General features: G+C 40.8%; 2 protein-coding genes across 2 annotated transcripts in view; both read left to right on the forward strand.

Moving 5' to 3' along the window:
• The window catches only part of LOC131688174 (uncharacterized), a 147,090-nt gene extending 135,397 nt beyond the window's left edge, over positions 1 to 11,693 (forward strand). The window contains exons 5-7 of the mRNA XM_058972340.1: positions 7,983 to 8,165; positions 8,957 to 10,005; positions 10,335 to 11,693. Of these exons, the coding sequence (XP_058828323.1) occupies positions 7,983 to 8,165; positions 8,957 to 10,005; positions 10,335 to 11,693 (2,591 nt within the window). The remainder of the gene's footprint in view (positions 1 to 7,982; positions 8,166 to 8,956; positions 10,006 to 10,334) is intronic.
• Positions 11,694 to 11,945: 252 nt separating this feature from the next.
• On the forward strand, positions 11,946 to 12,821 carry LOC131688175 (uncharacterized). The gene has a single exon (XM_058972341.1). It carries the CDS (start codon positions 11,946 to 11,948, stop codon positions 12,819 to 12,821), a length of 876 nt encoding a protein of 291 aa, XP_058828324.1.
• The last annotated feature ends 333 nt before the right edge of the window (positions 12,822 to 13,154 follow it).

Raw genomic sequence — 13,154 nt, forward strand, 5'->3', positions numbered from 1 at the left:
CTGTGTCCTTTCAAACTGGTATATTTGGCAGTTATTTTTATTCTCGATGATAATTGGTCAGTATTGAGTGAACCAAGTTACATTTTAATGATTTGAAGAAAAACAAGTTTAAAGTTTAAATCGCAGCATCCGTTACGCTATATTTCGAAATGAATTTTCGCCATTGTTTATTGTAACATATTCCAAACCTGGCAAAAATCGAATATTGCTAAAGAAAATCTTTTTTCAATGCTATGATTATCTTTTTGAGATTCTGCGACTTAGTCCAGTCTGACTTAACACCGATCAATTGATCTATCTTTATTTCGTTTTTTGCTACTGCTTTACTGCCCTGTTTTTTGTTCTGATTTGGAACATGATTTGATCGCATATCTGTTTCACTTGTGTTTTTATGAAATAGAGGAAACGACCAAAAAATTGTAATAGGTTTCATTATTTTTCTAATTTGATCACCATCATACAAAAGTCGGACAAATCTTCAAAAATTTCCCGAATTTGATAAAATTTTAGCTTAGGGTAATTTTTTCATATTGATGTTTACTTTTAAACTTTTTTTCAATTTTATTTTGGCACTCAGGGTGGCTCAAAAATTTTATATATACTCACTATATCTAAAAATTGATTAAAAAAAATTGTTGTGATTTTTTACCAGAATACACATTTTTTCAATTGTTGTTAATTTTGAGAGACATTTATCAATTACTTTATGAACCCTGGGCAATCAAACACTACCACGCATTTCCTTCAGATTTATTGCGAAAAAACACGTATTTTCATACTTTCGCCCAAAAACGGGCAAAACAAGATATTTATTTGTAGAAAGTACACTTATTTTCAAGTATAATGCAGTACAAGTCATCTTTCCGAGCCGTTTAAAAAAAGTGCAACCTTTGACTTTTACTTTTTTACATTTTAACGACATTCAATTGGCTAGAGTTTACTGGGTAGGAAAAGTTATGAAAATTAGAGCCATAGGACTCAATGGGAGCAAGGATGTGAAGTAAACAGATCGGAAAACTAGAAGTGGCAGGGTCATTAGAACAGGCTTAATATCGTACGGGCTTAATCTTTGTCTTTTGTCACGGTTGTCTGTGTCGGTTGTCACGGTAAAGATAGACACGTCTACCTTTATCAGGACACATCGTCGCTGTTGTGCTATCTTATGACAAGCGCCATTTTACACATTTCGAGAAAAATGATTTTTAAAGTTTGAGATTGAATATCTTCAAACCTATAAATGGTACAAACAATTCAAAGAAGACAATTAATGCTTCTATCTATTCTGTATTAATCTCTCAAATATTACGAAGATCGGTTGACTATGTTGCGAGTTTTTACTATAAATGTAAACAAAAGTCGCACTCACACGTGTCATAAGCGTGTATTGATGACAAAATTTGTATGGCGTGTCATAATCGTGCATGGAAAATTTTTCATAGAAAAAAATCATCAATTATTAACTTATATTCATATCTTTGGCTTCATTTGGTCTATAAACAACCGGTGCGATGCATTTTGAAGGAAATGAGTCAGGGAATCTAGCAAAAATAGTTATTTTTGGTTACAGTGTTGCCAAATATGCTATATTTCCAGTTGAAAACTTAAACTGTATTTTTCTCACAATTTGCGTATTTTTCTTTTGAAAATGATTATGCCATTGTGTTTCATAGATAGTTTTACACATAAAAACACCTTATACATCAAGATTACCTGAGCCAATCTCCAGACACAGTCATTTGAAGCAAAAAATTAAAAATTTCTCAGCACGTTTCTCGCTATATCTCAGTAACCAAGCAGAATGTCAAAATTCTGAAAACGCCACTTTGTAGAGATTTTTTTGACAAGTAATGTAGCATATCTAACTCAGTTTACCCCAAAATGGCGTTTGTCATAAGATAGCACAACAGCGACGACATGTTAGTGAACTCGGGTGATTCGTAGTTATACTGCCTAAGCTCGACCCACATTAACAGAAGACAAAGATTAAGCCCGTACGATATTAAGCCTGTTCTAATGACCCTGCCACTTCTGGTTTTCCGATCTGTTTATTTGACTTTTACTTTTTTCCTTTTTTATTTCAACTAGTATGTAGTCACATTTTCTTTTTTTGCTTTTTAATGACATTCAATGAGCTAGAGATTACAGAGTAGGGAAAGTTGTGGAAATTTAGAGCCACAGTACTCAACTGAGTATGTGAAATATACAGATCGGAAAACTGGAAGTGGCAGAGCCATTGGAAACAGACTTAAAATCTTACGGACTATCCTTTTGTCTTCTGCTGGCAGGAGTCCAGCTTAGGCAGCATTACAACAAATCGGTCGAGTTTACCAACATGTTTCACGGCAAAGACAGACTTTACTATGAGAATCGATAATATCTGTATATTTCACATCCGTGCTTTCACTTGAGTACTATGGCTCTAAATTTACATAATTTTTCCTACTCAGTAATCTCTAGCTAATTAAATATCGTTAAAAAGTAAAAAAATACGACTTTTATTAAATTCATAATTCATTATTAATTCTGCATATCTCAGCTGGACAAAAGACATGTATAAACTAAATCTAACGGTAGGTGTAAAACCTATAAAAACGAAAAACCTTTCTAATGAAACTAGTTTGACTCTGATCGGAAACTTGTCTAAAAAGATTTCTTCATTTGAATAGCAGTGGTTTTAATACAGTATTTTTTTAAATTGATGATTTATTTCACCTTTGAAGCTTTGCAAAAAATCGATATTTTGTCCTCAAGATTTAATATTTTGCGAAAATTCTAATCAATTTGTTCACAAACATAAAAAATGATAAATTATGAAAAATCAAAAATAAGATTTTAAAATTTTGTCCAGCTAGACGACATTGTGTGTTCTACAGTGTTTCCAAATAAGCTAAAACGTGAACGACCCCGAAAAAACGATTTCAGCAAAGTTTGTTTATAACTTAGTAGAGTCAAACCGTCGCGCGCTGTTGCGACTTTCAACAAAATAGGATAAAAACTCAATTTGCCCCGTAGCGCCATCTGGAGGGCAGATAATCCCCAACACGCTCCATAACAAATTCCGACTATGTACAAATTTTCACGGCAATCGGTTTAGCCGTTTGGGAGTCTATAAATCATATACATACAAACATTGACTTTTATATAGATAGATAGATAGATAGATAGATAGATAAATAGACTAGCTAATACCCATCGTGCGTTGCTGCGACTTTCAACGAAATATGAGGTAAACACAATTTCTTCCGAAGCGCCATTTGGCGTGCAGATAATTCCCAACCAATACCACACAAACACGCGCCATAACAAATGCCTACTATGTATAAATTTTTACGGCAATCGGTTAAGCCGTTTGGAAGTACATACATACAAACATTAACTTTTATATATAAAGAAGATAGATAGATAGATTTTTCATTTTATAGAAGTATTAATTTTGTGATTAATCCTCCTAAAGTTGAGAAGGAAAAGTTTGTTTGGTCAGTTATGAACATAAAAAACTGTATTCAGCAAAGTTGTAGGGAATATAATAAGTAACAACTTTGCCGAAGAGATTATGTGTCCTTCTATTGGTTTTAATCTACATTTGTGGAAGTTTTTATGATTCACCCCTCAAAATCTTTTTTTTTAAATAACTTTTCTTGGTGGTTTTTTCTAATCTGAAATTTTCTAAGATTTTGTCTGGCATTAGAAAATACATAATTTTTGCGATGAAAGCTTATTTCTAGCTCTTATAACTGTGGAGTTATCGAAAGTTTTAGTGCCAAAAAGCGAGAGGTAATCCCGATCATTTTTTGACGTGATGTCATATTAGAACGCCCTAATGCTCGGTCTTATGCGAGTCATCAATAATCACCGAATTTGGAATCTGGCTTCTGCGACTCACTCATCTTGATAATTTACTAGGGCAAGAATTGTAGTCATAGATTCTTTTTTCTTTCGGATAAGTATAAGCATAAGAGATAGCCCGTAGTTGCTACTCCGTTATTGATTAGATCCAAATTAGGTTGCAAAATGTTCATTGAAACAATAACATGATGAGCCAAATTGTACAATCTATATTGATACCTGGATGCTGATCAATACCGGCGCCGGCCACGTCCGAATGCAGATCTTTTGGGAAAGGAAGGAATGTTAGTCCGATACATGTTGCTACTAGAAATCGAGGAATCTGCATCTCCATATGTATCACGGAAAGGGGAGAGTTGTTAGTTAGTGTGCCAATAGCGTTATCATGTAATAATTGCTCTGGGCAGCCGGCTGCCGAAAATTTGGGAAATTTATCATTTGGTGTATTAATACGATTAGCAAAATAAGCAAATTGATCTCCGGATAGCCGGCTATAAGGAGCACTGCTTATATTTTTTAATAATATTCAATCACCCGACGAATTTTTCCGAGGTTTCTATCGTGTCGGTGTTGATTTTACCCGGCGATCGTTTGAATAGAATGCAGAATCTTATACAGAATGTATTTGCCTGCGTCTTTTTTTTTTCTTGTGTCGAGTACTATCTTGTAGATAGGGGACCGTTCATAAATTACGTAACGCAAAAATTGCCCAAAATTGACTCCCCCTCCCCCCATGTAACAAATTGTCACAAATTTCTCCATCCCCCCTCCCCTATTACGTAACAAATTCCCAGAAATTTTTTTTTCTTCGGTGAAAACATGTTACGTAACGATCTAGCTAACTCCCCCTCCCCCCTATGTCACAACATGTCACAACTTGTTGTACCCCCTCCCCCCCCCCTAAAAGCGTTACGTAATTTATTAATGGTCCCTAGTTGGAATTGCACATGTATAATGATTTCGTAGTAAGAGGGGCTTATATTAATATTTAACTTTTTTAAGAAGTGTGAAACCTGGAATGCATACTGAGTTATTTCCGTTGTTGCGCTGCGTTGCGTTGTGAAGATGATTTTGGCGAATGCACACTGACTTCATCATGTTATGAGAACACGATCGCTCGAAAAAGAAGATCTTGTTTAGTTTTTGGTTCTTTTTCAATTCTGGGTAGCCGGATACCGAGAGTATCCTATGTTTTCTAAACAAAAGCAATTTTAACTCCACACAGCCGACCGTGAGAATATTACCTAGAAAAGCTAATCTTATCTGCATAATGGGCCGGATCACTATTTATTGCGACATTATTTAGACTAATTTAGCTATTCCTTCTCTGCGATGTATGTTGCATACTACCGAGTGATAACACGTTATACAGAGAAAGAGTTACGATAGCTCGAGATGTTATAAATCCACGAAAGCATTTCCTATTTTCCATATAGGATTGTTTGTGAAATACACGTATACGAACGATTATATCGAACATTGAAGGGAAATACAAAGGATCGTAAACCTGATGCTCGTGCTTGTTACCAATAACGGGACTTAGATTCATTAAAACAGACGCCACGAATTGTCAGTACGTATTGACTCGCGATTATCGATACCAGTCAAATCAAAGTCCCATTGGAGCCAACTTCCGAACAACTATTCATTTTACGGTAAGGTTTTCTCGGCTAGATCCGTTCGCACCTTCTCATTTTGCCACTATCGGCAGAAGGCCGACAGCACCCAGTCATCGCCGGTCTAAGGACCAAATGTCATCAATAGACCTGGACTCGCGTGGAGGCATGACATACAATTGAAAGCTAACCAATGAACATAACAGCAAACATTCATTCTTCGTGCTGATATAACTGAAGGTAATTGCCAACCGGTCCTCGATCCCTCTCGCGAATTGTCAATTCTCAAACCTTATGCATAATTGAAGTCATCATTCCACTCAAATAAGGCCATGTGTTTTCCCTATACACATTTAAATTGGTTGCTCAGTCCAAAGAAAAGTTGGCCGACCGGCGGATACCCAGTGCGCACACACCAACGAACACCCAAAATTTACACGCGACAAAACATCTGCAATCCCGAATATAAAAGAATCAAAACCTCCACTCATTTGCAATAAAATATGAAAGCAAAAAAAAACAGATGAATATTTAGAACGGCTCATTGTCAAAGATAGCGCCACCGATGAAACAATAAAAAAATAGGTGACAAGGGACACGGACGAAAATAGCTGCGCACCGACCGGCTGGTTTGCCATCTATTTTTCGGGCGAAGAATTTTGGGGCGACACCTGGCAGTCGCTAGTCGCCGGTGAAACGCCAATTATTTGAATATGCCAATTTTTCTTATTCTTTTCACTTTTCGGGTCAATTTCTTTCTCTGAAAAACCATTTTTCATTATTTTTAGAATGTACACTGTGTTTCAAGATGTTTTGCATCGGGAATCGACGGCCGGGGAATGCGGGGAAAAGATTTTTCATTTGCTGGAATTCGATTTTCACAAACTGTCACCACTCCACAGTGGTCGGAAACGCCAAACACGTGAACTTAATTCACTAGAGGCCAAACCATCGAATATATTCACATGGTGTCTTTTGGAGGAATTGTTCGTATGAATATTCTCCACAATCTGATAACAATTGAAATTAGGCATAGCTTACTATGATCGAACTAAAAAAATTAACTTTTTATCCTGACGAGGTAGAAAGTTGGTGTCTTCGACAAAGTTTTAGAAATGCTCATAGTGGAAAAATATATGCCGAAAAATGCGTTTATAAACTACTTCAATTTGTATAATCGTTAAATTGCAACGTTATTCACATTTTCGATAACCGTGAGGCAGTAAACTGTGCCGAAAATGATGAAAATTAACCGACTCTACCAGAGTCAACCGCTCGCGACGAAGATAGAGACTCCTATAGATTCTTTTTTATTTCGGATATGTCACAAAATGTAAAAGTAACAACCTTTTGTCGTTCGCTTCGCATTGGCTCGGGCAGAAATATAAAGCACACCGAGTCTTTGATGGTTGGAAAGAGTAATCTTCTACAATTTTTTCTCAATAATTTGCTCAAACCAAACGGGCTACAAATTTGTTTAACGTTGCCGGAAAACATGTGTTCGGGCTCACTTAGTAGTTGTGTCAAATGACGGTGGCGTAGAACAGTTTTTGGAAACGCACCTAGCATTTGGCGCAACCCTTAATTGATGACAAACCTATACCGCCTAAATAGCTATTCGAGCAGTTAGTTGTATGCAAGATGTGGTACGCAAGGTGTCCACATAATCGCCTAATATATTTCATGGCAGTCCTGATCCAACCACCGCAGAGTTTCGATCGTAAAATACACTTGAGTCCTAACGCAATAAAGTTTAATTCGATTTCGTGAAAGTTATTTGAATTTGTACTGAAGATTACCCTCCATCCTCCAGTGATCGCGTTATGTGAATTTATGTTAACCACGTTACGTTACGTTAATTTACATCCGATAATAGTTAAATTGATCCACAAGTCTGAGAGTCTGTTCCGGAATTTCCCGCCCGCCGTTCTATGTGCCAGTAGAACCACCCGCCTTCCCGAACCTCATCCAACATATTTTGGTGCCGTGACCAGGATTTGGCGCTTGCGACCAAGCTATCGAGCGTTCTTGAGGTTCTTTAAAGGACAGATCGCCTTCTTCCAAGTATTCATCAATTGTTCTTGGCCGTTGGGCGCCATCGAAACCGTTTCAAAGCCGCGCCAGTTCGCCATTGCAATTTTGAACAATTGAACCAAGCCAAGCTGCCTTGAAGTCTGGATTTCTTCGCTAGCAGTTTTTGATATTATACAAGGCCTCATACATACAGGATATATACGAGCATTTGGAACAAAATAAATACAAGGCACAAACTTGCTTTGGTCAGGTCTGCCCTACCGCACCCGCTGCCGTCTACCGCCTGACTTCTACCGAGTCCACCAGTGTCGTATGCGAGCTAATACAAGGACCGCGCTGTACTGCTGATTAGAATTATAACAATCCAAGGCATATATCCGCCTTGGTCAGGTGAGAACCTTTCCAAGTACTTATTCTCTTCCCGCCAGTGCTACCGGGTCTTTTATTTTATCAGATATTACCGACATACCGTGAATTTCCGATCAGCGTTTGCTACGATGGAAGGCTTTATGACCAAGCAGCAATTGACAACGAGGAGAACTACGTTGCTCGCTTCGTTGAGCCGCGCCGAGCAGTTTATGGAACGATACAATGAGGAACGGGACAAACTCGAGGCAGCTTTCCACGACACATTTTCCGCGCTCATACACTCGAATCCTGACGTGGCAGGTATCCAAAAATTTCATTATCTACGCGCAGCTTTAAAAGGGGAAGCAGCGCAGATTGTTGAATCCATCGGAATTAGTGCCGCCAACTACAAACTGGCATGGGACTCTTTAACCAACCAATACTCCAACGAATATTTACTTAAAAAACGCCATCTTCAAGCGCTGTTTGATACTACAGAAATGGCAAGGGAGACTGCCTCAACATTGCATGCGATTGTTGATGAATTTGAGCGACATGTGAAGATTTTGGGACAATTGGACGAGCCAGTTGATTCATGGAGCACTATTCTGGAGCATCTTCTTTGCACACGTTTACACGCTGACACGTTAGCAGCTTGGGAGGATCACGCATCAACTTTAGACAAGCCCACCTACAAGTGTTTAATTGGCTTCCTTGTCGCATGCGGGTACTGGAATCGATTTCGGTCAATCAACACCATGCAATTCCATCCGCATCCTCAGCATGCATTGGTGATTCGGAAAAGACCATTCATGCAAATGTTTTGTCTCATGTAGCGACTGAGAATGTTCCATTTAAATGCTATGTCTGCGACCAACACCACCCCTTAATAAAGTGTTCAAAGTTCGAACGGCTCCCGATAGCCGAGAAAATGAGTCTAATGAATGCAAATCACTTGTGTCTGAATTGTTTCCGAGCCGATCACTATGCGAGAAACTGTACATCCAGGTACAGTTGCAGATTTTGTAGAAGACGTCACCACTCACTCATCCATTCAGCATTTGCCGATAACTTAAGCCGAGTTAATCAAAATACTGTCCCTTCATCCTCAGGAAGTTACCCAGTAACATCGACACAAACGCGCGATGGTCCCATTAATGAATCTTCGATGTTTTCCGCGACAACTGCCGTCAAATTAGCGAAATCTGGCCACCATTCACCGCTGCCTGATGCCGAGAAGAGTATTTTAATGCTGACGGTGGTTCTGGTTGTAGTCGATCGATATGGGAAGGAACATTTGGCTCGAGCTTTGCTGGACTGTGGTTCGCAGCCAAACATAATTTCCGAAAGAATGGTACAAATCCTTCGGTTAAAGCGAAAAAGGGCGAATGTGCTTATTCAGGGAATAGGTAACCAGCCACAACATGTAACTCAATCCGTTTCCACGCAAGTCCGGTCTCGCAAGGAAGATTTCGCTTTGGATGTGAACTTCTTGATTTTGGAAAAGGTAACGTCAAACTTACCAGCCTGTGACGTGCTTATTGATGACTGGTGTCTTCCCGAGAAATTATTTTTGGCTGATCCAAATTTCAACAAACGAGCCGGTATTGATATGATAATCGGAAACGAACACTTTTTCTCATGTTTTAAAACAGCTGCAAGAATTGAGCTATCCAATTCCCTGCCGACGTTAGTGGACAGCGTCTTCGGATGGTTAGTTTCAGGAACAGCGACTATATTTCAACCCTCACATGAAGTTTTGCATCACTCCATTACCGCTGTTTCGCTTGCTACCCTCGAGGAAAGTTTAGAACGGTTTTGGGAAACAGAAGAGCTGCCAAACCAATCCAATTATTCCATAGATGAGCAAAACTGTGAGCAGTTATATGCAGCGAATGTTGCCAGAGATTCTGAGGGAAGATACGTGGTGCGATTTCCCCGCCACCCCAACTTCGAAGAAATGCTTGGGGAGTCTAAAGCGGCTGCACAGAGACGTTTTGAATCACTAGAGCGAAGGTTGTACCACGATGACCAGCTGCAAAAAGAATATAGTAAATTCCTTCATGAGTACATAGCCCTTGGACATATGCGCCTGGTTCCACCCCACGACAAATTTGTTTCCAACCAATGTTTCCTCCCACATCACCCGGTTGTCAAAGAGGCAAGCACGACAACGACAAGCTTCGCGTCGTTTTTGACGGATCAGCCAAGACGTCATCAGGTCACTCTCTTAATGACGCACTGCTGGTAGGACCAGTAGTACAAGACGATTTACTTTCAATCATTCTAAGATTTCGTACATATCCTGTAGCATTGGTCGCGGACATCGAAAAAATGTACCGTCAAGTAAAACTAAATACCGATGATACACCCTTCCAACGTATATTATGGCGCTTCTGTCGGCAAGAACCAATACAAACTTACGAACTTCTAACAGTTACCTACGGCCTCGCTTCCTCATCGTTTCTTGCAACTAGAACCCTCCAACAGCTTGCCGAAGACGAAGGAAGGTCGTACCCCTTGGGAGGCCCAGCTCTGCGGAAAGGCTATTACGTTGATGATTTCATCGCCGGAGCTCAATCAGTGGAAGAAGCAACACAACTACGATCTGAGTTGAATGAACTGTTATCCAAAGGCGGATTTTCTCTGCGAAAATGGACATCGAACAAGCTCCAGGTTCTACAGGGCCTTTCGGCGGATGAAATTGGAACTCACTCATCTTTGAAGTTCGACAAGGATGAAACTGTCAAAGCTCTCGGCATCTCATGGGAACCTCAAAGAGACATATTGAGATTCGATACTAACATCAGCCAGAAAGGAAAGTTGACAAAGCGAGCAATACTTTCCAAAATTTCACAACTTTTCGACCCTTTGGGTCTGATCGCTCCAGTTATAATACGCGGAGAAATTCTAATGCAACACCTGTGGTTGGAGTCCTATGGATGGGATGATGAAGTTCCCGAGAACATAGCAACGAAATGGAAACGATACTCCGAGCAGCTACCATTGCTAACTGGTTTTAGAGTGAGCCGCTATGCCTTTCTGCCGAACGCCGAGATTCAACTACACACGTTTGCAGACGCCTCCGAAACAGCCTATGGAGCATGTACATACGCAAGATCCGTCGACACTCAGTGCAATATTTCAGTACAACTGTTGGCTTCAAAATCTCGTGTAGCACCGCTCAAGCGGGTTACTCTTCTTAGGCTGGAGTTGTGTGCTGCTGATCTTGCCGCAAAACTCCATTCCAGGATAATCCAAGCACTGCAGATTAATATCGCCTCATCGTTTTTTTGGTCCGACTCCATGGTTACATTACAATGGCTGAAATCTCCGCCAAACACCTGGAAAACCTACATAGCCAATCGAGTGTCGGCTATTCAGACTGCTACCCACGGAGCGCAATGGAAACATGTTGCTAGTAAGCAAAACCCAGCTGACCTAGTATCACGGGGTTTGGAGACAAGTGAACTTTTAAACAGCGCAGTTTGGAAACATGGTCCCGCCTGGTTATCCCTCATCCAAGAACAGTTTCCTTCATCGAGCATTCCCGATTACCCCAACGATGGAAAAGAAAGACGAAAGGTGGTAGTTGCTAGCGCCAAAATAGAACCACTGCACAATCCCTACTTTTCACGATTTTCATCGCACAATCGACTTGTTCGCGTTACAGCTTATTGTCTCCGGTTTGCCCAAAGATGTCTCATGAAAACCCGGACGCAGTTATCCAATGAACCCCTACGTATTTCGCTTGCAGTCAAGGAGTTGACAAACGCCCAATCGATTCTCGTTCGAATTGCTCAGCATGATGTGTTCAAGCAGGAGATCAAAGATTTGAAAAGGGACTGAACAGTTTCCAAGCATTCCTCACTTCGACTTCTCAAGCCTTTTGTAGACCCGGAGGGAACGATAAGAGTGGGAGGGAGGTTAAGATTGTCTGAGCAGCCCTACATTCATAAACACCCAGCCCTTCTACCAAGTTTCCATCCCTATACCCGCCTCCTCGCTAAACACTATCACCTGAAATTTATGCACGGTGGCGGTCGGCTTACTCTTGCTGCCATGAGGGAGAAATATTGGCCAATAAATGGAAGACGCCTAATGAGAAGCGTTATCCGAGGATGCTACCAATGCGCCCGAGTGAGTCCTGTTCCTGCGAGTCAATATATGGGGCAACTACCTCTAGCTCGAATTACTCCAAGCCGCCCGTTCACTGCTAGTGGAGTGGACTATGCCGGCCCAATATATTTGAAACCTATCCACAAGAGAGCAAACGCAGCGAAGGCATACATTTGTATATTTGTTTGCTTTAGTACAAAGGCCGTTCACATTGAGTTGGTAAGCGACCTCTCCACGCCAGCCTTTATAGCCGCGCTACGACGTTTCATCGCCCGGAGAGGTCGTCCAACTGACATCTTCTCGGACAACGGCAAGAACTTCGAGGGTGCCAAAAACGAGCTCGAGCACCTATACCACTGGCTCGGAGGCAACGAAGGGGAAGCCATTCAGTCACACTGCGCCAACGAAGGCATCAATTGGCACTTAAATCCGCCAAAGGCTCCCAACTTTGGCGGTTTATGGGAAGCTGCAGTGAAGGTTGCTAAAAATCATATGTACCGCCAGTTGAGAAATTCCCGTTTGTCATTCGAGGACTTGAACACAGTCCTGACAGAAATCGAAGCCGCAATGAATTCTCGACCATTGGTGCCACTTTCCGAAGATCCGAACGATTTATCCTGCCTCACTCCGGCCCATTTTCTAATTGGGTCGACAATGCACTTCATACCAGAAACCAATATAATGGACGTTCAGATGAGCAGATTGAACCACTACCAATCCATGCAGCGTCTATTCCAGCAATTTTGGCATCATTGGCGCGGCGAGTATCTGCAAGAGATGCAAAAATGCACAAATTTAACCGGAGAAAACAATGAGCTACGTATTGGACGCCTCGTGGTAATCGTCGACGAATTTTAGCATCCAGTGAAATGGCCGCTCGCGAGAATTCTCTCCATCCATCCAGGACCGGATCAGCTTACGAGAGTTGTAACACTACGAACCGCTCGCGGCGTCCTAAAGCGGCCGATCACTAAAATTTGCTTGCTTCCTTGTGAATCCTACGACGAGTCTGCAGCAAATGGTTCAGCGCATCGTGACACCAGTGTGATGAGGCCGATAAATCACGATAATGAGCGGACGGCTTCAGTCGCTTCACGTTTACATTGATTTAGTTTTAGTTTGGTTTAGGTCTTAGTATTAGTGTGATATGATGTATGATAGTTGAAAGTAAATATTTCAAGGTGGGGGGCG

Source organism: Topomyia yanbarensis, chromosome 3, assembly GCF_030247195.1.
Source record: "Topomyia yanbarensis strain Yona2022 chromosome 3, ASM3024719v1, whole genome shotgun sequence".
Taxonomy (NCBI): Eukaryota; Metazoa; Arthropoda; class Insecta; order Diptera; family Culicidae; genus Topomyia; species Topomyia yanbarensis.